We start from the raw sequence: 22798 nt of genomic DNA, 5'->3' as shown, positions 1-22798 counted from the left end.
AGGTCAAGAGAAGATTTTATAAGGAGGTCAAATTGTTGGGCTAAATTATTATAGAAGGAGAAAATATTTTGGACAAATTATTTATTCGAAGATTATTGCTAGGCCAAAAAAATTTATTCAGCCAAATTTTGATTAAGGGGTAAATATTATTTCAAGGCCCAAATTATTTTTCTTTTATAACACTAAGAGCAAAATAATATTAGAAGGAGGTCATATTAAATTTAAATCTCAAAGGGCCAAACTATTTCTTAGGGGTCGAATTACCTTCAAGATCAAACTTATTAGGAGGATGAGTATTATTTTTATTTTAGAGATGAGTTCCAATATTGTTGGAGGGTCGAAGTCAAATTTCCCTTTCCGAGAAGTTGAATCCCTGTGCCCTAGAGGTCGAATTTCTTGACTTGAAGAGAGGGTCAAACTCAAGCACCAGTTCCCTTCTCCTCTTTGGTAAATCATATCATTTTTCATAACAGACGAGACTCATCATTTTGTCAGAGGTTTGATGAGCATTTTTTGAGCAGCTGAATCTATTTATTAAAGCCAATCTCTACTCCTAATACCAAGTCAAATTCTTGCATTGAAGAACCTGAGCTCATGGTTCATTTTCTAGCTAGGTAAAGATATATCAGAGATAATTGTGGGTCGAGTCCCTCTCTTCTTTCTCTCAGGACAAGTTTATTTTCACTTTGCTGCCCAAGTCTTTCATCAACAAGGGGGTGAGATTCACGTCATAAGAAGCTAGGTATTGTAGCATTCAAAAAGGTGGAAAATTTTAGGGGATTACATTATTGTTTGTAAATTGAATTCCTCTTTCTCACCTAGGTCGAAATTTTTGTGAATTGTATCTTGGGAGGTACTCCAAACCCTAGGCTTAACGGTTGTGGAGGAGTTGGCACAAAAAAGCCTTTTGTGGTATTGAAACCCAAGCTTGGGGTTTTGTAACCATCAATGTTGGGTCCAAAACCATGGAGAGAATTGTACATGTGATGGATGGAGATGATAGAGGACATTGAGACGAATCCAATGCAATGAAAATCATCAAATTCCGAGTTGTCCTTGTGAAGATATTAATTTTTGAAGTTAATATGTTGGTTCGGTCAAGGTTGGTATGGCATTTAGAGACCTTGTGACAAGTTGTCAAGCCCACAGATGTTATTTTATGGAGAATTTGTATTGAGCATAAATATAAGGTGGAGGAGAGTCATTTAACACATCCAAGAAGCAACTTTCATAGTCTACACATCAAGAAGGCAGCGGGAGTACGAGCATCATGAGTGCGGGAACGCTCGAGTGCAGGAACATGCGAGTGAAGGAACTTGAAAGTGTAGGAATGTGAGTGTAAGAACATGCAAGTGATGGAATGTGTGAGTGCAGGAACACGCAAGTGCATGAATGCTCGAGTGCAAGAATGCGAGTGCAAGAAGACATGAGTGCAGGAATGTGTAAGTGCAAGAACGAGAGTGCAGAAAGCACAAGTGAGGGTTGAACATGTAGCAGACTGCATCTAGGTGACACAGAAGCTGCGCAAGGCTAGGTATGTATTGTATTGATGTGTTAAGTTTGAATTGTTGCTAGTGGATGGTGTCCTAGGAGAGGACAGTTTGGAAGCCTGTTAGCAGCCAAGAGGAAGGGTTTCCTAGGTGGTTGGACACCCTAACTAGAAGAAGATACTACAACAAGGATTGGTCACTCGTTGTTTGTTGGAGGGCAATGTGAGAGTGAACCAAGAGTGGGCAATGGATTGGGAATTTATTGACTGTTGGGGGGAAGTGCGATATTGAAATTTCTAAGTCTAACACGTTAGAAAACCCTACTGCATTATCTGGTTTAATTTCTCCTACTTGTTCATTCCATTAACAAGTTATTTATAAATATAAATACTAAAATAAACACAAATGCAACCTTAACTCATATACAGATCAACAACTGAAATAACTGAGACAAACACACATGGAACACCATTATTTTTGGAAAATCGTCCTTAGAAAAACCTAATGCAGGTAAACCGATGCAGCAGATTTGAGGGTTTTATCATTATGCAGTTTTTGAATACAACTAGGGTGCCAGAAATGGCTCACCCAACAGAGAATGCCCTCGGCAGTATTACCTCTCCTTTGAGACATATATTTTGGCTAATCCCACAAAAAATATGGCATCTTCCACTGCTCTACGTCGCTCTGCAGGGAATGTGTCACCCTTGCCAGCTCACCAACACTCAATCTACCCCACAAAAATTCTTCTAGCGCTACCTCTTGGTCCTGTGTTTTGTCTTCTAGCCTCTGCGCAGCTACTGAAGCCTTTGCATCAACTCTCAGACCCTTTGTGTCACCCATGCTAGCCTGTTCAGCCTCTATGTAGCTCCCAGCTGCCTCTACGTCAGCCTCTCCAAGCTCTAGGTTGTCTCTTTGGCACTATCTTTGCGTCTCTGCTATGTATTATTGGCCTCATGTCGAACTGCACCTCGCTGCAATAGATCACTTGTTCGATTCTCTCAACAAACCCCGCTCCAGAAAATCGAACTGACTGATCAATTTGGTGTATCTCCAACTGACCCTCAAGCCTCCTCTTATACTTTTCCTGTTGAGTCTTCAACGGCTGAGATTAAGTCCCTAATAAATAGCTAAGATTATATTTGGCTTGATCCATGTCATTTAGAACATTCTCACCCAGTTTTATATTAATACCCATTAATATTTTAATTTTCCTAAGTTTAGACTTAGGAACCCCATTAAACATATTAATTATTTTAATATCTCTCCAACCGAGTGGAATTTCCCAAAACCATTTCTAGGTCATGGATATCTTATGTGTCTTAGCCTCTCCACCAATTTTCATGGCTAGAGCACATCTGATGCTACTACAAATCAACACTCCCTCTTAGCGAGAAATGTGCTCTTATAATGCTCCATCACTGAAACATCACACTGATCCTCCGCACCAGTACCTATGTTGATGCTTGGCCTGCTGCCTCACATCATCTCCACTACTGCTTCATGTACTGCTGCATTGCAACTCAGTTACTGAGAAGTAGGTAATTGACTTCTCCCAAATACTGACATCTCGATCAATATAGAGGCCTCGTGAAACTAAAGGTGCCTCTACTGTTATGCTTTGCTCCCTCTACTGCCATTGTGTTGTTGCATACACCTATGTGCCTCTCGCATTGCTGTAACCACCACTGTGCTACCTCATATTTCTACACCCAAGCACTTCCTTACTACTCCACTACTCTTTGCTCCACCCGGCCCCTTTCATCTTGCTACTGTCGTTAAGGACTCCCGCCGCTGAATATGATCCAAGAGTTTGGGAACCTCAAGGATCCTACCCCTATTATGTAGTCCTCCTGACTACAACTTGATGTCTCCCCACATCTTCTCTAGAAGTGCATGAGCACTCATGGCACAGTCATCATCAGTCTTGACCTCTTTCTCCACCTTAGCTGGAGCTGCCTTGGAATCAGAAGCCTCTCCTTTGTTCTTCTTCTTGGGACAATGGGATGCATAATCTCCCAGTTCCCCACAATGGAAGCACTTCACCTTGGATATGTCCTTCTTCTTCCTCTTCCCCTGTTGTCTCGCAGATGCTAGAGCCACATCCTCCTCCTCCTCTTTCTTGATTCAACTTCCCTTGCCACTACTCCCCGCCTTGGTCAACCGTTTGATCTCTTCTTGGCGAAGAGCTATTTTTAATTTTATTTTATTTCACTTAAGTTGCTTTTGGCCCTTTTTCCTTCAATTAATCATTTTTCCCTTCTTTTATTTAATTAAGTGGCTAATTAAAGTCACTTTTAATCTTGGAAAATGGTATATTGTTCACCATACTTTATCTCACCGATGGAAGTCACTTCTCATCTATTATTATTTTGTAGCATCGGATGTGTTCTAGCCACAAAATTTGGTGGGAAGGCTAAAATACATGAAATCTCCAAAATTGAAAAATCGTTTCTAGAAATTTCACCTAGAAATGTCTCATTTAGATTATTAACCATTTTTAAAATATCTCCTAAGTCTAAACTTAGGGAACATGGTTAATTAATCGGTATTAAGTGAGATAAGCTGAGAATCATCTAGAAACTCACACAGATAGATCCAAAGATAATCCTAGCCATTGATTAAGTTTTAATCTTGGTCGTTGGTGCTCCAACAGTGGATTATAAGAGGCGATTGATGTGGTGATGGAGGATACACCAGTGCAGATACTCAGTTGCCCAGACAGTTCGATTTTCTCAGTGGCAATAATTCAACAAAGAAGATAGAGCTAGAGGGTGAGTAGAAGGGGGAAGAGGAGGGTAGCAGTCTTCCAAGTGGAAGTTTTCCAATTCCAGGAAGAGACAAACGAAGGAAGTCTGAAATCCCAATAGGATCTACGTAAGCACTACGCAGAGGGTGACACGAGAGGCTCAACACAGAGGCTAGGGAGGTAATTTTGGGGGCAGAAATTAGTTGTGGGGTGAGAGAAAATTCTCACAATATCTTTGCCAATATTTTCCTCAGACTAGATATGAAAATTTCTGAATCTACACATCAGAAATCCTACTACAATCACTGGTTTATCATCTCCTACTTATTTTTACATTCAACAAGTTATTTAATTATTAAATAGCGATGAAAATACTATTGGAGACTACACATACATACAGATCATGAACTAAAAATAAAACGAGACAAATACACAACAAACACCGTTATTTTTGGACAACACATCCCCGAAAAAACCCAATGCGGGAAAACCTGTGCAACAACTCTGACGGTTTTCTATTATTAAGAAGTAGTTCTAAATACAACTCTGGATGCCCTCTCATCAATCCAGTTACAAAGATAAAAATATACTGGCAAAAACCTAAGTGAGATTACCTCACTTCACCTAGAAAAATATCTATGTTTCGAAAAATAGATTGGTTGTCCCTTCGCAGTAGTTGCGTGGGCCTGCATGGAGCACACTGGGACACTGCGTCAGCACTCAGCTGCCTCCTCTATCTCTTGGAGCTCTGATGTTAGCCTTCTCGGCTAATCCTGCTGCTCGCTCCCTGAATTCGGATTTCTGCTAGAGTGTGGCTCTACCCCAGCGCTAGAAATGCATGGGCCCTTTTTGGCCCATCGTTAGTTTCCCTGGGTTTGCGCTGCCTCCCAAGGAAAGTTTCACGGGCTAATATTCACAAGTGGGTTAATTTTCCATGTCTTTTCCCAAAAAATATTCGTTGATTTCCTTTTTTCTTTAAATTATTCGCCCAAACTTTATATCATAAAATTCTTTTACCTTAGAAATCGCCAAATTTTTATATAGAGACTATATAAAATTATTAGAAATTTGAATACTTTACAAAGACATTGCCAAACATTTTACAATTTCATATTATATACTAGTGAGATTCGCCAATGTTTCTAAGCATTAAAATAATTTTCCATCCTTAAAATTTTCCCTGCTGCCTCCTCTGGCGTCTCTCTGCCTCTCTCTGCTGTATATTTGACATCCTGGAGAAGATCCTCCAACCTCAACTATCCCTGCCCCTCTGCTACAACAGATCACTTGTTCGATTTTCTCAGCAAACCTCACCCCAGAAAAATCAAGTTGACTGATCTCTCAAGTGTGTGTCTCCAACTAACCCTCAAGTCTCCTCTTATACTTTTCCTGTTGATGAATCAGTGGCTTAGATTAAGTCCTTAATTAACAACTAAGATTAAAACAGACTTGATCCTCCTCACTTAGAATTTTCTCACCCATATTCTTATTACTACCCATTAATATTTTTATTTTCCTATGTTTAGACTTAGAAACCCATTAAAAATATTAATTATTTTAATAACTCCTCATCCAAGTGGAATTTCTCCAAACGATTTATATGGGTCTTGGAAATCTCATGTCTTCTAGCCCCTCCATAAAATTTCGGAGCTAGATAACATTCGACGCTACCCAAAATCAACACTCCCTCTTAGCGAGGAATGTGCTTCAGTAATACATTCAAATAGAAGTATTACACCAATCCATTGCATCGGTCCTCTGTGTTGTTGATGCTCATCCTAATGTGCTTCATCTATTGCACCGTTGCTACCCATGACTCTGCCACTGCCACTGCTACATTTGTACTACAACTCCCTCTCAAAATGTTGCCTCATGCTCCCCATAACATTACCACTGCTAACTGCTGCACTGCAACTCAGTTGTTGAGAAATAAGCAACTGAAAAACACCCAAAAATTGACATGCTCGTTAGTCTGGATGCCTCGTGATGTTGAAGCTACCTCTGCTGCTAATTTGTGCTCACCCTCTGCTGCTACTGCACTGCTACAAATTGCTCTGTGCGTCTTGCACTGCTACAATATCCACTGCACTGCCTCAGACTTTGGCACTCTAGCTGTGCCATTGTCGCTCCATCACACCTCGCTCCAACCAACACTTGTCATTTTTCTACTGCCGTTAAGGGCTCCCGTAGCCGTATGTGATTCAAGAGTTTGGGCACCTTAAGGATCCTTCCCGGTTCATGTAGCCTTCTCGACTACAAGTCCATGTTGCCCCACCTCTTCTCTAGAGGCACATGAGTACTCATGGCACAATCATCATCCTGGCCTTCCCTGTGAGCTTTCCCTGTAGCAGCCTTTGATTTAGAAGCTTCCTCCTTGCCCTTCTTCCAGGAGCATTGAGTGGCATAATGTCCAATTTCCCCACACTTGAAGCATTTGACCTTGGAAATATCCTTCTTCTTCTGCTCTTGCTACCCTTGTTGTGCCGATGATGCGAGAGTTGCATCCTCTTCTTCCTCCTTTTTGACCCGGGCTCCTTTGTTGCTACCTGCCGCCTTGGTCAACCTCCTCATCTCTTCTTGTCGAAGAGCTTCCCATGTTTCTTCCCAACTAGGGAGAGTCGCTCTGCCCAAAATACTTTGGACAAATGTCTCCCAGTCCTCAGTGACTCCATTCAAGGTAGTCCTGACCGTGAATTCAGGATTTGGTGTAAACCCCACAGAAGTCCACTGGGCTCTAATCCCTTGCAACCTGAGGAGGAAGGGATCAATCTCTTCTCCCTTTTGCATCTAGTATTGTCTCATCTGATTATCTAATGGCATCTTCCATTGGATAGAACTTCCCTAGTACAAGGTGGTTAGCGTCTCCCACATCTCCCTTGTTGTTTCTTTCTCAGCAATGTGTGGTACTACATGATCTTTGACCTCATCTAGGATCATGCACTTAGCCTTCGCTTGGGCCTCCTCGTACTTTAACGAATAACATTTACCAGAACATCAACTACCTTCAAGGCATAGTCCTTGATGAGATTTTTGTCCAGGATTGCTAGGATCCTGGCCTTCCAGATGAAAAAATTGGAAGCTCCAGCCAATTTGTCCTGATTCCTCAATCCATTGACTACCATCTCTGCTCAACAAATATAGGACAGGTTCTCTTCTCCTTCTCCTGCTACTAATCCAACAAGACTTGGATCTGGATCTCTTGGTGTAAGAAACCTTGTAAGGAACAAGCTCCTCTAGACTCCCTCTGAGTCCTGATTTCCTTCATGGAAATCCTCCGGCCAAATTTCGAATCACTCCTCACCAATCCTCCTTTGCTGTTGCAACTCCGATCTAGATTTATTTGGCTAGAAATTTGTTAAGGCAGTGATTCCCTCTACCTCTACTCTATCTCCACAGACAATGTTCTGCACCAACAACAACAACATCCCACCAGCTCCTCAGATCGAATCTGCTCTGCTCCCCCAGCCCCGACAACTTAAGAATCTGAGCTCCTCTGTCTCTGCACAATCACTGTGTGAGCTAGATTAGCTCCCTCTAGCCATTGCGTCACTCCTTCCTAGTCTGAAAAGATGATGTGGCTCTGTGTGAGCTTGATTTTCCCCTCTCTGCTTCTGCGTTGGCCTAGACAGCTGACGTAGTTACTGCGTGGGATCCTCCCAACTACTACATCACCCTCACTTGGCTCTGAATGCTGACGCAGTTACTGTGTGGGTTCCTCCCAGCTACTGTGTCACCCTCACTTGGCTTTGAATGATGACGCAGGCACTGCGTGAGCCTTTGCGTCACCTCTTCTTCACTGTCACTTTCCCTCTGTGTCTCTATCTCTGGAACAATGCTGTCACTCGGGACAACTACCTCTCTATAGCAAATCCCCTGGATCCCTCGGTTGGTGTCTTCAGTCTCCTATGATCTGCAATGCTTTGATACCATGTGAAAAATTCTGAATCTACACATAAGAAATCCTACTACAATAACTGGTTTATCATCTCCTACTAGTTTTTACATTCAAAGTTATTTAATTATTAAATAGAGATGAAAAAACTATTGCAGACTACACATACATACAGATCATGAACTGAAAATAGAACGACACAAATACACAGGGGACACTATTATTTTTGGACAACACGTCCCCGAAAAACCCAATGTAGGAAAACCAGTGCAGTAGCTCTGAGGGTTTTCTATTATTAAGCAGCAGTTCTGAATACAACTCTGGATGCCCTCTCAACAATCCAGTTATAGATATAAAAATATACTGGAAGAAAGCTAAGTGAGATTACCTCACTTCACTCTGCAAAATCTCTTCGTTCTGGCAACTGGACTGGTTGTCCCCGGCTACAACTACGTTGCCCCTTCGCAGTAGCTACCTGGGCCTGCGTGGAGCACGCTAGGACATTGCGTCAACACTGTGCTGCCTCCTCTGCCTCCTGGATCTTTGATGTTAGTCTTCTCGGTTGATCCTACTTCTCCTTGGCTGAATCCATATTTCTGTTGGAGGGTGGCTCTACCCCAGCGCTGGAAATGTGTGGGCCCTCGCTGGCCCAGCGTCAATCTCCCTAGGTCTGCGCTACCTCCTCTGGCGTCTCTCTACCTCTCTCTGCTGTGTATTCAAGGTCGTGGAGGAGATCCTCCAATCTCAACTATCCTTGCCCCTCTGCTGCAACAGATCACTTGTTCGATTTTCTCACAAATCTCACCCGAGAAAAATTGAACTAACTGATCTCTCAAGTGTGTGTCTCCAACTGATCCTCAAGTCTCCTCTTATACTTTTCCTATTGATGAATCAATGATCGATATTAAGTCCCTAATCAATGACTAAGATTAAAACAGAGTTGATCCTCGTCACTTAGAATTTTCTCCCCCATATTCTTATCAATACACATTAATATTTTTATTTTCCTAAGTTTAGACTTAGGAACCCATTAAAAATATTAATTATTTTAATAAGTCCTCATCTAGGTGGAATTTCTCCAAATGATTTTTGGGTCTTGGATATCTCATGCGTTCTAGCCCCTCCAAAAAATTTTGGAGCTAGAGCACATCTGATGCTACCCAAAATCAACACTAGATTTCCAGTTGGGGATTTAAATTATTGTACTCGGAATTGCTACTGAAGAATAATAATAAAACCCTCATTTGTACCAGTTTTCTTGCATTGGGTTTTTCCAGGGACAATTGTCCAAAAATAACTGTCAAAATTCTTTTGTGTGCTAGAATTTCTCAGTTTTCAGTATTTTATTTTCCACAATATTTTTATGGTAAAAATTGTAGTTGTGATATTTTTCGTTGTTTGTTGTAGCAAATAAACTACATAATTAAATTTACAATTAGAAGAATAATTTCTAGTTACCACAATAGTTAAAACTTTCACATGGTATCAAATCATAGTTGATTAGTTGGAGAGCTCAGAAACGAAGGAAAGGCATTTTGCTGCTCAGCAAGTGTAGCAGGCCAAAATTCCCAAGGGCAACGTAACCCTTTTTCCAGGAGGCCGAGTTGCTTGAGGAAATTCGTTTTTTCCAATTCGAGTGATTCCAGAGGCAGAGGGAGCAGCTCAGTTATTTAGTTGGGAAGATCTCTAACCAGACGTAGAAGGTTTTACAGCAAATTGCTAGTGCAGAACCAGTGTTGGGTGAAAGCAGGATAGCACACTATAAATTCTTCAGCATAACCATGGACAAAAGTTACATTCAGGAGATTTCAGATTTGTCTTCCAGGTTGGAGGACGAATTTGCTTGCTTATTAGGATCAGCTTCACAGGGTGTTTGGTATATAGACAGTGGAGCATTTGCTCGCATACAGGGGTTAGAGAATATTTCTCTATCTACAAAGAGCAGATGGACTTCCAGATTACTATGGGAAATAGGACGAAATGCACTCCAGTGGGGGAGGTACCATAGATTTTCAGAGGGAGTCAGGAGCAAGCACCAGCGCTATAGATGTATTGCATGTGCCAGGATTGGGTATGATCTTGATTTCAATATCCCAATTACAGGATAAGGGGTATGATATTCACTTCGTAGGGAAGAAAGTGTATGTCAAACATCTAAGCTAGAAAAAGGTAAAGACAGATTGGAGTTCGAAGTAATAGATTGTACTAGTTACACACTGACTCCCCAATGGCACTAATAGGCAGTGACAATAGCAGTAGGAAGGATTTAAATGAGTTATGGAATAGGAGAGTGGGACATATACACCATGGAGCACTCAGGATGCTTAGAGGAACAGTAACAGGGGTTCCAGAACTTGGCATAGAACACGATGATGTGTGCAGGGGATGCGTACTTGTGAAGTATGCTAAGGAACCATTTCCAGAAAGTGACAACAGAGCTAATGGCGTGTTAGGACTCATATGTTCAGTGATTTGTTGCCTGATGTCCACTAGATCCCTTAGTGGTGCTGAATATTTCATCATCTTCATTGATGACCATTCTAGGAAAACCTAGATCTACTTCTTGAAGACCAAATATGAGGCCTTCGATCATTTCAGAGAGTTTAAAGCTCTCGTGGAGAATGCAATAGGGAAGAAGATCAAGGCGCTTTGCTTCAACAATGCTGGAGAATATATTGATAAAGACTTCAAAAATTTCTGTGCGAAGAAAGGCATCAAGAGAGAATGGAAAACTCCATATAACCCACAATAGAGTGGTGTAGTGGAGCAGAAAAACATAACCATTGTTGGAGTTGCAAAGGCTATATTATATGACCAGGAATTACCCAAATTTATATGAGCAAAGGCATGTAACACGACATTATATTCAAACAAGACTCCTCATAGAGCATTGGGGAAGAAAACGCCAAAAGGAGTCTTCACAACGAAGAAGCCAGAAGTTAGTCACTTCAGAATTTTTTCCAGCATTGCTGATTGCCATGTGCCAAATTAGAAACATACCAAACTGGATCATACTGTAGAGAAGGGGTTCTTCATTGGGTACAATGAAACATCAAAGGCATACATGATCTACATTTCTAGCAATAGAAAGATCGTAGTAAGGCGAGACGTGAAGTTCATGGAGGATCGAGATTTCAGGAGATTTCGTGAGATGCCTGCAGGTGATCAAAATCAGTTAGCAGAAGCTCCTTTGATCCAACAATAGGGGCAGGGTTGATTTTGGGTAGCATTGGATGTGCTCTAGCCATGAAAATTAGTGGAGAGGTTAAGGCACATGAGATCTCCAAGACCCAGAAATCGGTTGGGGAAATTCCACCCGGATGAAGAGATATTAAAATAATTAATATTTTTAATGGGTCTCTAAGTCTAAACTTAGGAAAATAAAAATATTAATGTATATTAATATAAAATGGGTGAGAAAGTTCTAAGAGACGGGGACCAATGCAGTTCTAATCTTAGTCGTTGATTAGGGACTTTATCTCGGCCATTGATTCATCAACATGAAAAGTATAGGAGGAGACTTGATGTTCAGTTGGAGACACATTGCGAGAGATCAAGAATTCGATTTTCTGGGGCTAGGTGTGTCGGGGAAATTGAGTTAGTGATCAGTTGCAGTGAGGGGCAGTTTAGCAAGGGATTTCCATCCAAGGCTAAAGAATACATAATAGAGAGCTAGTGAAGTGCCAGGAGAGACAACGCAGGCCCAAGAAGGGCTGACCCAGAGGTCTGAGGAGCTAGCGTAGAGGATGCAAAGGGACGTAGAGGCTGACACAAAGGATGCAGAGGGCCTCAAAGGTAGCGCTGGGAGATTTTGTGGAGCAGACTGGGCGCTGATTAGAAGGTCCTGAGCCGGGAGAGGGTGACGCAGTTCCAGAGCAGTGCTTGGAGCATCTTTCGCTGTCCATCACAAAGAACAGTCAGAGTCACTGTGGGGTTGATCATTCGGTTGTTGATTTGCCGGAATATCTGTCTTCAGAGAGAGGTACTACTGCCAAGGATATTCTCCAGAATCTTCCAGATTTCAGGAGAATCTTCCAGCTTTTAGGAGGCTGCACAACATCAAGTACGATTAGATGCCATAGTAGAAGAGTCTAGATTTTTCATCACAAATGATGTTTGGGAGGTAGTGCCAAGGCCGAAAGACAGATCAGTTGTGGTTTCTAGATGGATCTACAAGATCAAATATGATTTAGATGACAGTGTAGAAAAATACAAGGTTAGGTTCATGTCATAGGGGTATGCATAGAAAGAAGGGATAGATTATGAGGGGATCTTCGCCCTAGTTGCTAGATACTCTTCTATCTGGTCAGTTATATTCCTAGCAGCTCAGATGGGATGGCAGATTCACAAGATGGACGTCAAGGCATCCTTCTTCAACGGGGTGATAGAGGAAGAAGTGTACATAGAACAACTAGAGGGTTGCGAGACTCATGAGAGGCGAACTCATGTGTGCAGACTGAAGAAATCTCTATACGGAATCAAGCAGGTTCCCAGGGCATGGTATGGTAGGATTGATACCTACTTGCAACAGATGGGATTCGTCAAGAGTGACAGAGATCCCAACCTTTACTATTTGATGGTACAGGGTGAGCCACTCATCCTAGTGTTGTATGTGGATGATCACTTTCTGACAGGATCATCAAGGCTTACAGAGGACTGCAAGAGGAATCTGGCAATAGAGTTTGACATGAAGGATTTGGGGTTGATGCACTATTTCCTAGGACTGGAACTGTGGAAAAAGGATGGGGAGATCTTCCTTGGGCAAGGAAGATACACTATAGATATTCTGAAGAGGTTCAGAATGTAGGATTGCAGACCCATGTCTACACCTATGATCATCAACTGGAAGAAGATATATGCATCAGATGACAAGGATGTCGACCTCACCTTGTATAGATAGCTTGTTGGGTCATGTATCTAGTCAATACTAGGCCAAATATTAGGTTCGCAGTCAATACCCTTAGTCAGTTCATGGTAGATCTGAACAGGGTACATTGGGCAGCAGCGAGACACAGTATGGGGTATGTGCGTGGCATAGTTGAGTATGGGTTGAGATATACTTGAGAAGATGATGTCAGATTATGTGGATTCGTTGTTGAAAATTGGGCAGGCAGTTCAGTGGACAGGAAAAGTGCCTTTGGATAAGGCTTCAATGTTGGGTTAGGGATGGTTTCTTGATGTACTAGGAAGCATAAGTCAGTAGCATTGAGCTTTGCAGGAGCAGAGTATATGGCAGCAAGCACAACCACGTGCAAATCTATATGGTTTTGGAAGTTGCTAATGAGCTTGTTCTAGCAGAGGATGGAGGTGACCAGTGTTTCATGACAGGTCAAAACACCTAGACATTTGATGTCATTTCATTAGAGATTGTGTACAACGTGGAGTAGTCCAACTACAGAGTGTTCCCACAGAAGTGCAAGTTGCAGATATACCCACAAAAGCTCTAGGAAGAGCTAAGTTCATCTATTTCATAGAACAAATGGGTATGGTGGAGAACATGTTTCAGTAGCAGAGGCAGATTACCTTGGATGATTCTTAGCTACACTAAGTTGCAAGAAACGTAGGGCAGGAGGCCGTTTCCGTATGGAAATGAGTACAAAACGCTGAAATGCGTGTGGTACGGCCGTGAAAAGCATTTCAGGCCGTACTACCACGTTTCACGAAACTGAAACGTAGCTAGTATGGCCAGAAACGCGTTTCACGGCTGTACGATTCACGTTTTAGCTTTTTACTTGTGTTTTTGTTTTTAATTTTTTTTTTATTTGTTTTCTAATTTATTTTTATATTATCCTAGTGAATTCTAGTTGCTTCTAGATGCCTGCCTAAAGTTATAAAAGTGAACTTTTGCCCTAGTGTTGATATGCAGTTCATCAGGAAGTTTGAGGCATATGCAGTTCTACTTAAATTTTTAACATTACCATGAAATGAATCAGGATGTTTGAGAGTGGTTTCGCCCTCATTGGATTTCATATGGAGAAAGTAGAATTTTAAATCTCACTCAAAATCCAGCAGACTTATCTGTTTTTCAGGACTTCAGGATTGGGGGGATTGCAATGTTTCCATTGGATTTTATCATGTACTAGGGTATGGAACTTGTATTTAATCAAGAGAACCAAGCCCTCTATGTAGGGGAGACTCCCAATAATCAAGAGCATGTAGGGTACTAGGGTATGAAACTTGTATTTAATCAAGAGCACTAATGTTGTTCGACTATGTAGGAAGAGACTCCCAATCAAGCACGAGACAAGAAATTAGAAATTTCTTGTGGCTGACTTTGGATATTTCTATTGTCATTGTGTGATCATTCATGAGTAAATGTGATGTAAATTTAGAGACTTATAGTTTATGCATTGACAATTGACAATTTTATCATAATGTAATAAATTAGAATGTATCATATATGCTTTATGATTGCACATATTTCTTAAATGTCCTAATATATATATATATATATATATATATATATATATATATATATATTCGTGTTTCCCCGTTTCCAAAATTTAGGAAGGTCACGTTTCGTATCGCTTCCCGTTTCAGAAACTCGTACCTGTTTCCCCATTTCCTGCAACCTTGAAGTTGTAGCAATGACAGATGAGAGGGAGTTGCAGTGCAAATGTAGTGTTCGCAGCAATATGGCAACGTCAACAACAACACATATGCAGCATATATCAGAGTTGTTTAGTGGTTGGTGGGCAGTATGGCCAGAGATTAGCAGTGTGACGAGATATGATGCAGAGATAGGGTGTTGTGGCAGGGAGTGCAGCACTAGAACACATTCCTCGCTGAGAGGGAGTGCTAGTTTTTTGTAGCATCGATATGTTCTAGCCACAAAATTGGGTGGAGAGGCTAGAATACATGAGATCTCCAAAACCAAGAAATTGTTTCAATAAATTCTGCCTAGAAGTGTCTCAATTAGATTATTAAAGTTTTTAAAATATTTCCTAAGTCTAAACTTAGGGAATATGGTTAATTAATCAATATTAATTTAGATAAGGTGAGAATCATCTAGAAACTTATAGGGACGATCTAGAGATGATCTTAACCATTGATTAAGTTTCAATCTTGGTTGTTGGTGCTCCATCAGTATATTATAAGAGGAGATCGATGTGGTGATGGAGGATACACCAGTGCAAACACTTAGTTGCCTAGACAGTTTGATTTTCTCAGTGGCAGTAATTCGGCAGAGAAGATAGAGGCAAAGGGTGAGTAGTAGGTGGAAGAGGAGGGTAGTAGTATTATGGGAGGAAGTTTTCAACTTCCAGGAAGAGGCAAAGGAATGAAGGCCGAATCCCCACAGGATTTGCATAAGCACTGCACAGAGGGTGACATAGGAGGCTCAACGCAGAGGCTAGGGAGGTAATTTTAGGGGCAAAAATTGGCTGTGGGGTGAGAGAAAATTCTCACAATAATTTTTCCAGTATTTTCCTCAGATTAGATTGCCAGTTAGGCATCTAAATTATTGTACTCAGAATTGTTGCTAAAGAATAATAATAAATCCCTCATCTGTTGCAACAATTTTCCCACATTGGGGTTTTCCAGGGACAATTGTCCAAAAATAGGCCTATCTCTACATTCCCAATATTCCACATTTCCTCATCAAAGTGTTTAGCAAAAGTAAACAAGTACCCTAGCACCTTTTATATTATGATTAAATAGGAAAATAAGAGAGAAGGCATGTAGAAATGAATTTTCTTCAACTTGATATGCTACAGTTTGGTTTTGTTAGTAAGTACCAGTAGAACCATTTTGGAGATTTACTTTTAAAGACGATTTATTCTTAGTGCATTTCTTCACTTTTATTATTTGATTGTAAAATGCATAGTTTTATAATATTTTCTTACATATTATTTCAGATTTACACTTTCCTCTTTGTGATCATTGTGTTTTAGAAAGTATATCTCTACTACTTATTCATGTTTCTCCTGCAATGCCATTTAGTGGGAAGGATGAGTTTCTTCCAAGCAGGGAGGAGGCACTTCGACTCAAAAGTGTTTTGAAAAACTGCAAGATCCGGTATTTCAAAGACAAAGGTCATACTCTTTTATTGGTAAGATAAATTTTCTCAATTATCCATAGTACTGTAGCATGCACTTTTAACAAAGGTTCCATTCTTGAATGACTTGATGCATTTTTTAAGCTTGCGCCAATGTTTGAATGTAGGAAGAAGACATTTCTTTATCAACAATAATTAAGAGTGTTTCTTTTTACCGTCACTCGCGAGCACATTGTTTTGTTTCTGATTTTGTACCACCAACTCGAGAAGAATGGGAAATAAGCTATGAAGGACAGGGGTAAACTTCCTAGCACATACTCTTGAAGGATTTCAGAAATGCATTCCTCTTGTAGACTCTAATTTGTTCAGGTTTTTCTAGATTATGCTTTGTTTTACTTGTCTAGAATACATGGTTCCATGTCTTATGTGGGTTTCTCAAACTGCCTATTCGAAAATTATGGATGACCTCCTATGATATGTCATAAGCAAGAAGTTAGCAAGGTACATTGGCAGAACATGCCAATTTGGAGTTGTTTAGGTATTAGCCTTTCTCATTGAGAAAAATAATGTTGTGAATGTCTTGATTAATATTATATCTATTCCTTTTGCGTACAGGGTAATGAGAAAGCTAACCAGCCCAGTTATGTTTTCTACAAATCAACATGGGAAAATTGTTAAAGGACTTTCAGGACTTCCCCAAGAAGGACCTGTTTTATTTGTAGGAATACACTTGTTGATGGGACTTGAAATTGGTGTCTTTGTTACAGAGATGTTTAAGCAACGGAATATTTTACTTCGTGGAATAGCACACCCAGTGTTGATGGGTGACATTTTGGAAGAAGATTTGCAAGAACCACATGAATTTGATAGATTCAGATTACATGGTGCAGTGCCTGTTTCAGGAAAGAATTTACTGAAGCTTTTATCCTCCAACTCATTTATTCTTTTGTACCCTGGAGGTGCTCGTGAAGTCCTACATCAGAAGGTAGATGAAGATCTTAAATTCAAATACTTGTTGGAAACTATAATTTTTGATTACTTTGTTGAGAGTTTAACATTAAAGAATAAGATTTGTGAGTAGCAATATGTTTAGAAAGTTTGTTTTAGTTTTAAAAGTAGACACAAGAAAATCTTAGATAATTAATCTATGAAATGAATTATTTGTGAATAAAGGAGGAAGTGTATCCAAATGTTTGAAATAGGGTCAGAAGTCAAGAGCCAACTTCTATGTTAATCATGTTTTATCTTCTGAAAAAAAACCTTTTTTTAAAGAAATGGCTATAAGTTTTATATTAATGCAGTCTGGTTTGAATGCCAGAACCTTTTACATAATGGACTCTATTTTCAGTATCTGCATTCAAATTAAGCAAAAATAGATAACCCTCATTCTCCTTTGTCTACATTCCACTATTTTGAACACACTATCCTTGTAAAGTCTCCAAAAAAACTCCTAAAACTAATATGAAATTACAAAACATAGTTTAGCAAGAGATTGAAAACAAAAACTAAGGAGAGAGGGTCTACCCTGTCCATGGGATGAGGTGGCCTATCACATTCTGAAATACATATCCTGTGAGGGGAGACTCAGTGTTGTCTATGCCTATCAGTTTAGGCTGCTCTATTAGCTAAGGTTTCAGATGGATTTGCCTATCCCAAGCAGATTAAACATTCCTCATTTTCTTTTTCAGTCTATAATAGAGATCAGCCAAAGAGTAAGAGGAGGAAAGCATCAGTATATAACTCACCATGGAATCATAAGACTCATTATCATGGATGCTCTGGAACATATTATCATGGATGATTCAAAACCTTGTGTCATGGATAGATTTTATGGATATGGACAGGGAGGCTTTCCTTGAAACACAAGCCCAAGCCTTATTAGAACTTGGAGAGATAACAAAGACTGGTTCTGCAGAAAGAGAGGTTGGAGAAGAATAAGCAAAGGAAGGACAACATGTTGGTGAAGATGAGGAAGAAGAAATATCAGAGAAGAAGATAAAAGAAGAAGAAGAAGAAGAAGAAACAAAGGCACCTACTGAAACAACTATGCCCAATAAGGACTCAACCAAGCCTGCTGTGGAACAAGAAGGAGAACAAGGAACCCCAAAGGTCATGGGGAACCTTCCAGACCTCAGAAAAGAAGAAGAAAAAAGAAACAAGAAAATGTTTCAGAAGGAAATACTGAGGAAGAAGTGGATGCCACCCTAGCAGCCTTAGGTACACTAGTCAAGCCCAAGGGGAGGAAGCCAAGGCAAGGCCCTCTATATTTCAAGAAGAGGAGAAGAAATAGACTTAATCAAGGAAAGCCTCAACCTTCCTCAACAACCCCCATCACCATTGAGGGGTCAGCTAGCCACCAGGAGAGAGAATTGGAGAAAAATAAGAAATGAACTAAAGAAATAACCTCTCTCAAAGCCAAAGGAAAACAACCTCAAAGAAAAGGTCCATTTGGCCTCCTGTAGCAATACAAGACCTCCTGTAGCAGCCCTGTAACAGTGTTCTTTTCAACCAGTTTTTCTCCCTACTTCGATCCTAGCCTAGTTAAATTGAATAATGACCCCAACTTGTGATTTGATGATTAAAGAAGGCTCTTAGACCACTCCAACCTCCTTTCCTCACTGCAAAACATAGTTAGAATTAGTATTTATTTTTCATAAGCATGTTAAAAGTTAGATTCCTTATTTTCAAGCAAATGTAAAGTAGATCAATGATACATGCAAGTAGGTTACTGATTTGATTAAATGTGCAAGTATATTAGCCCTTTCTCTTTCATGCAATGTCAATTAGCATCTACAATTGAATGAATGGCATTTTCACTTTCATAGTTAGAATCAGGTTCAATTATGCTTTCATAAGAAGTTTTCACTATAGTTAGTTGGAGGAATGGTCTTTGTACACCTTGATCTGATTTCATGACTGAGGGTGACATGAGTAGAACCTAACCTATTGTGCATATAACACTGTCACCTCTAAGTTTTTATGAACCTCGGGTTGATAATTTGAGTTGAGGATCCCTTGGGAGTTGCAACACTCTTGGTGCAATAACAGGGCTCACCACGTCCATCTCTGGAAAGCTACAAAAAGATGCGAAACTCAAAATATGGAGAAATAATTAATGGAAATATCCTTCTCCTTCTGGCAATCTAATTCGGCCTTGATCTTGCATTGGTCGATCTGTTCCTGTACTTATAGATTTGAACTTGCACTTGCCTTTGGTGTCCTTCCCAGAACTAGTATTGCCTGCTACTATCCCTTTGGGAAACTCACTCTACCTTCTAAATGTCCTTCTTCAGACCTGGCACATGTGTTTTTGCTCTTGAAATTTTCGCTGGCTAGATTGGCAAGTTTGTATGACCTTCTGTTGCTAGAAAATTCGATCTCCTTTGCCGGATTGGAAAACTAGAAACTATTTGAAAATTTCTGGAAATTCCCTCTATGTGCTTTTCTCTTCCTTCCCTGTGCAGATCTGTAACTGTAACCCTTGATTCAAATCTTCTACGCCCAAATCTGATAGATCTCCTCTGCAAAATCACAATCTGCTCACCATAACCCTCTCTCTGGTAAATCCACTTCCTATTGCTATAGATTTGAGGTAGTTCACACTTTTCCACCAAGCTGGATCTAGAAACCGAACTTTGCCTCTCGGCTATATGCACTGCCTAGGTCAGATTTGCAGATCTGAAGAAATTCCTTAAGATCTCCCTCTGAACCTGCATGACTTCTTATCCTTTCACCTCTAAGCTTTAGATTTGATCAACACCGCTCTTATACCATGTGAAAATTTGACAATTGTAATAAACTAGAAACTATTCTTATAACTGATATAGTTTATTTGTCTTATGTTATTTAATTAACAACAAATAACGAATAGCTCACTACTACAATTGTCACAATTAAATAAACATTGCGGAAAATAAATCAGGAACTGAGATATATATTCATGCACAAAAACAACACCAAAGTTTCTGGACTAACATCCTTGGAAAAACCCCGAAGGAAAAGCTAGTGCAACAGTTGAGGGTTTATTTTATTATCTTCAGCAAATTAGTGAGTACATAGATCTGCTTGCCAAACACTGGAAAAGCTCCAGAAAATTTACTCCATCACTCCAACTAGCAGATTGACCTGGAAACCCTTTGTTTCCCTTGCAAAATCAGACTTTGCCTCCTCTAGTTAATGCACACAAAAGACGCTTGTTGTGGGGAATACGCACTAGCTGGAAAACTGAGATTTGTTGATCCTTCGCTTCTTTGGTGATCCTACACTCATACCAGAAAACTTGCTCTATCCTCCAGAATTGATTCCCAACAACTGGAAAAGCGATCTACTACCTAGATTAGCATATTGGAGAAACTCGCATGACCTTCTTGCTGGTAAACTCAGCCTCTACAAATTTATGTGGAAATCTCCTCTGGAAACCCTTTCTCCAATTTTCGCTGATCCTCTCAATGATGCTCTACTGCCTTGATCTCTTCCCTCGATGAATGTTGCGCACTGGGAAATTCGCACTGCCTTGCTCTCTTGCTCCTTCGATGTCAATTATGTCTCTTTCCATCCCATCAAATTGCTCTTATATTCTCTTGTAGGAGCATCAATGGCCAATATCTGATCATGATCGATGGCTCAGATCATCTTAGACTCAGTCAAATTACTTTGAGAAGTCTCTAGAGCAAAAGTTGAATTCCATAATTAATACACTTTAATTAACCAATTTTCCTAAGTTAAACTTATGAAATTTTAGTTATCTGGTCAATTAATTTAATTAAGGTGTTTTGGAGTCATATCTCACAAAACCATTTCTCGGTATTGGAAATCTCATGTTCCTTAGTCTCTCTGACACCTTAGAGACTAGAACACCTATCCGAACGATTACAATATCCAAAAACTAACACATTCAAGAAGAATGTTGGATGGTGAAAGGAGTATGACCCATGCAAATGGGAGAGAAATGTGGCATATCATCGTCACTGAACAATATGTAGGGATGCTGGTTGGCTGGTTGTCTAAGATAGGATAAAGGTTTTCTCCTATAGGGTTACCCACTTTTGATGGGTAACAATAACCATTTGACCCATTGTCACTATTTATCATGTCCAAAGCAGTGGAGAAAACATTCTAGAAATTTATTGAAAATCTCAGTTTTCCATTCAAATTGGGGATGGTAAGATTCCAGCTATGAGTTAGTTGAGTACCTACAACAAGTCAATCCAAAAATACTAGTGAAAATTGGATCTCCGTCGCTCACAATAATCTTTTTGTTTCCATGTAGATTCTAAACTATTTCCATGAAGGCTAGCAGTACTAGACTTCCTTTAAAAGGATGACAAATTGATAAAAATGGTACATTCCTTATGAATTGATCCACCACCACCACCATGATGACATTCTTCCCTTCCACCTTTGGTAAACCTATGATAAAATTAATTAAGACCTCTTCCCAATGTTGCCTATGTATAGCTAACGGCTCTAGAAGATATAGTCTTGATCATCTTTCCATTGCTTTGTTGGAAAATCAAACTCTCTGCCATCAAATTTTGAACATAAGTTTTAAGACCCTTTCAGAAAAATTCTTTCTTATTCTATAATTAGTTTTCAATTCCGAGTTTTCCCCTATAGGAGAATTGTGGTTCCAAATGGACCTTTTCTTTGAGTTGGGAATTCTGACCTAAATACAAGCAATTATTATCCCAAAGTGAATCATTCTTCTACACATTTATTTAAAGCATTAATCTTCTTGTTGTTGTTGAATAAGCCACCCTACATTCTTTTTCTTTCCTTGAAATTATATCAGCCATCCCATTTTCTTTTCCTTTTTTAGATAATTTCAAAGCCATAACCTGGCATCTTTCTAACACATTTTTTGTTGCACATCTGAGAAGAATCATTGTTCTAAGAAGTAATTCAGACTATTGATCTTTTTAATTTTTCTTCTTTTAGTGCTTGGAGTCTTGATAAAATACGTGTATAACCGTCTTCCTCCTTGATTATTTAGGGTGAGCAATACAAGCTCTTTTGGCCTGAGAAGGCAGAGTTTGTTCGAATGGCAGCTCGATTTGAGGCCACTATTATTCCATTCGGCATCGTGGGGGAAGATGATATTGTTGAGGTTTGTTTGCTTACAAGTGCATTGGAATCAGTACTAAGGCTGAATTTTTGGAATGTTATTGTTCATCTTCCTCCATTCTGTAATCTGTTCTTGTTTCTTCTCCTTTTTATCTTATTTAATTATTGATTGTCTAAATTTTACGAATGAGTTTCTTTGGTTCTCTCCAGAAGGTTCAGTATGATAATGAGATATTTATGTTTGATAGTGGATAAATCTTGTTTAATGGTCCGTAACAATAACAGACATGGACACACCTAAATGTTCAATCCAAAGAAAACAGTGCAATGCCTATAGCAAAAGCTGCATTTACAATTCTAGAGAAAAACTTGTAAGGCCGTATTGCAAGAAGCTGTTTAGCATAGTTGAATTGGATATTATTTTTATAAATGAAAATTTTCATTTAGATTCAAAGAAATTCTCACTAATTTACTCCAAAACAAGATGCAAATAAATGCTATTATGACTAGTTAAAACTTAAACCTTACTACCAAGTTATAATTATTGTGTTGGCTTAATGACAAATCTTTGGCAATAGGATTATGAAAGAAATGGAGTGCTGGAAAGG

General features: G+C 39.7%; 1 protein-coding gene across 3 annotated transcripts in view; it reads left to right on the top strand.

Moving 5' to 3' along the window:
* The window catches only part of LOC149214577 (phytyl ester synthase 1, chloroplastic-like), a 415714-nt gene that overhangs the window by 219535 nt on the left and 173381 nt on the right, over nt 1–22798 (top strand). For all 3 annotated transcript variants that reach the window (XM_089392330.1, XM_089392332.1, XM_089392331.1), the window contains exons 7-10: nt 16073–16181; nt 16295–16425; nt 16743–17112; nt 22120–22233. In XM_089392330.1, coding sequence (XP_089248456.1) covers nt 16073–16181; nt 16295–16425; nt 16743–17112; nt 22120–22233 — 724 coding nt within the window. The remainder of the gene's footprint in view (nt 1–16072; nt 16182–16294; nt 16426–16742; nt 17113–22119; nt 22234–22798) is intronic.

This window comes from Pinus tabuliformis, chromosome 1_1 (assembly GCF_031772625.1).
Source record: "Pinus tabuliformis cultivar Carrire ecotype Pingquan chromosome 1_1, CPIR1, whole genome shotgun sequence".
NCBI classification, from domain to species: Eukaryota; Viridiplantae; Streptophyta; class Pinopsida; order Pinales; family Pinaceae; genus Pinus; species Pinus tabuliformis.
Note: the sequence above shows the minus strand (reverse complement) of the source record. Positions and strands in the feature narration are given on the sequence as shown.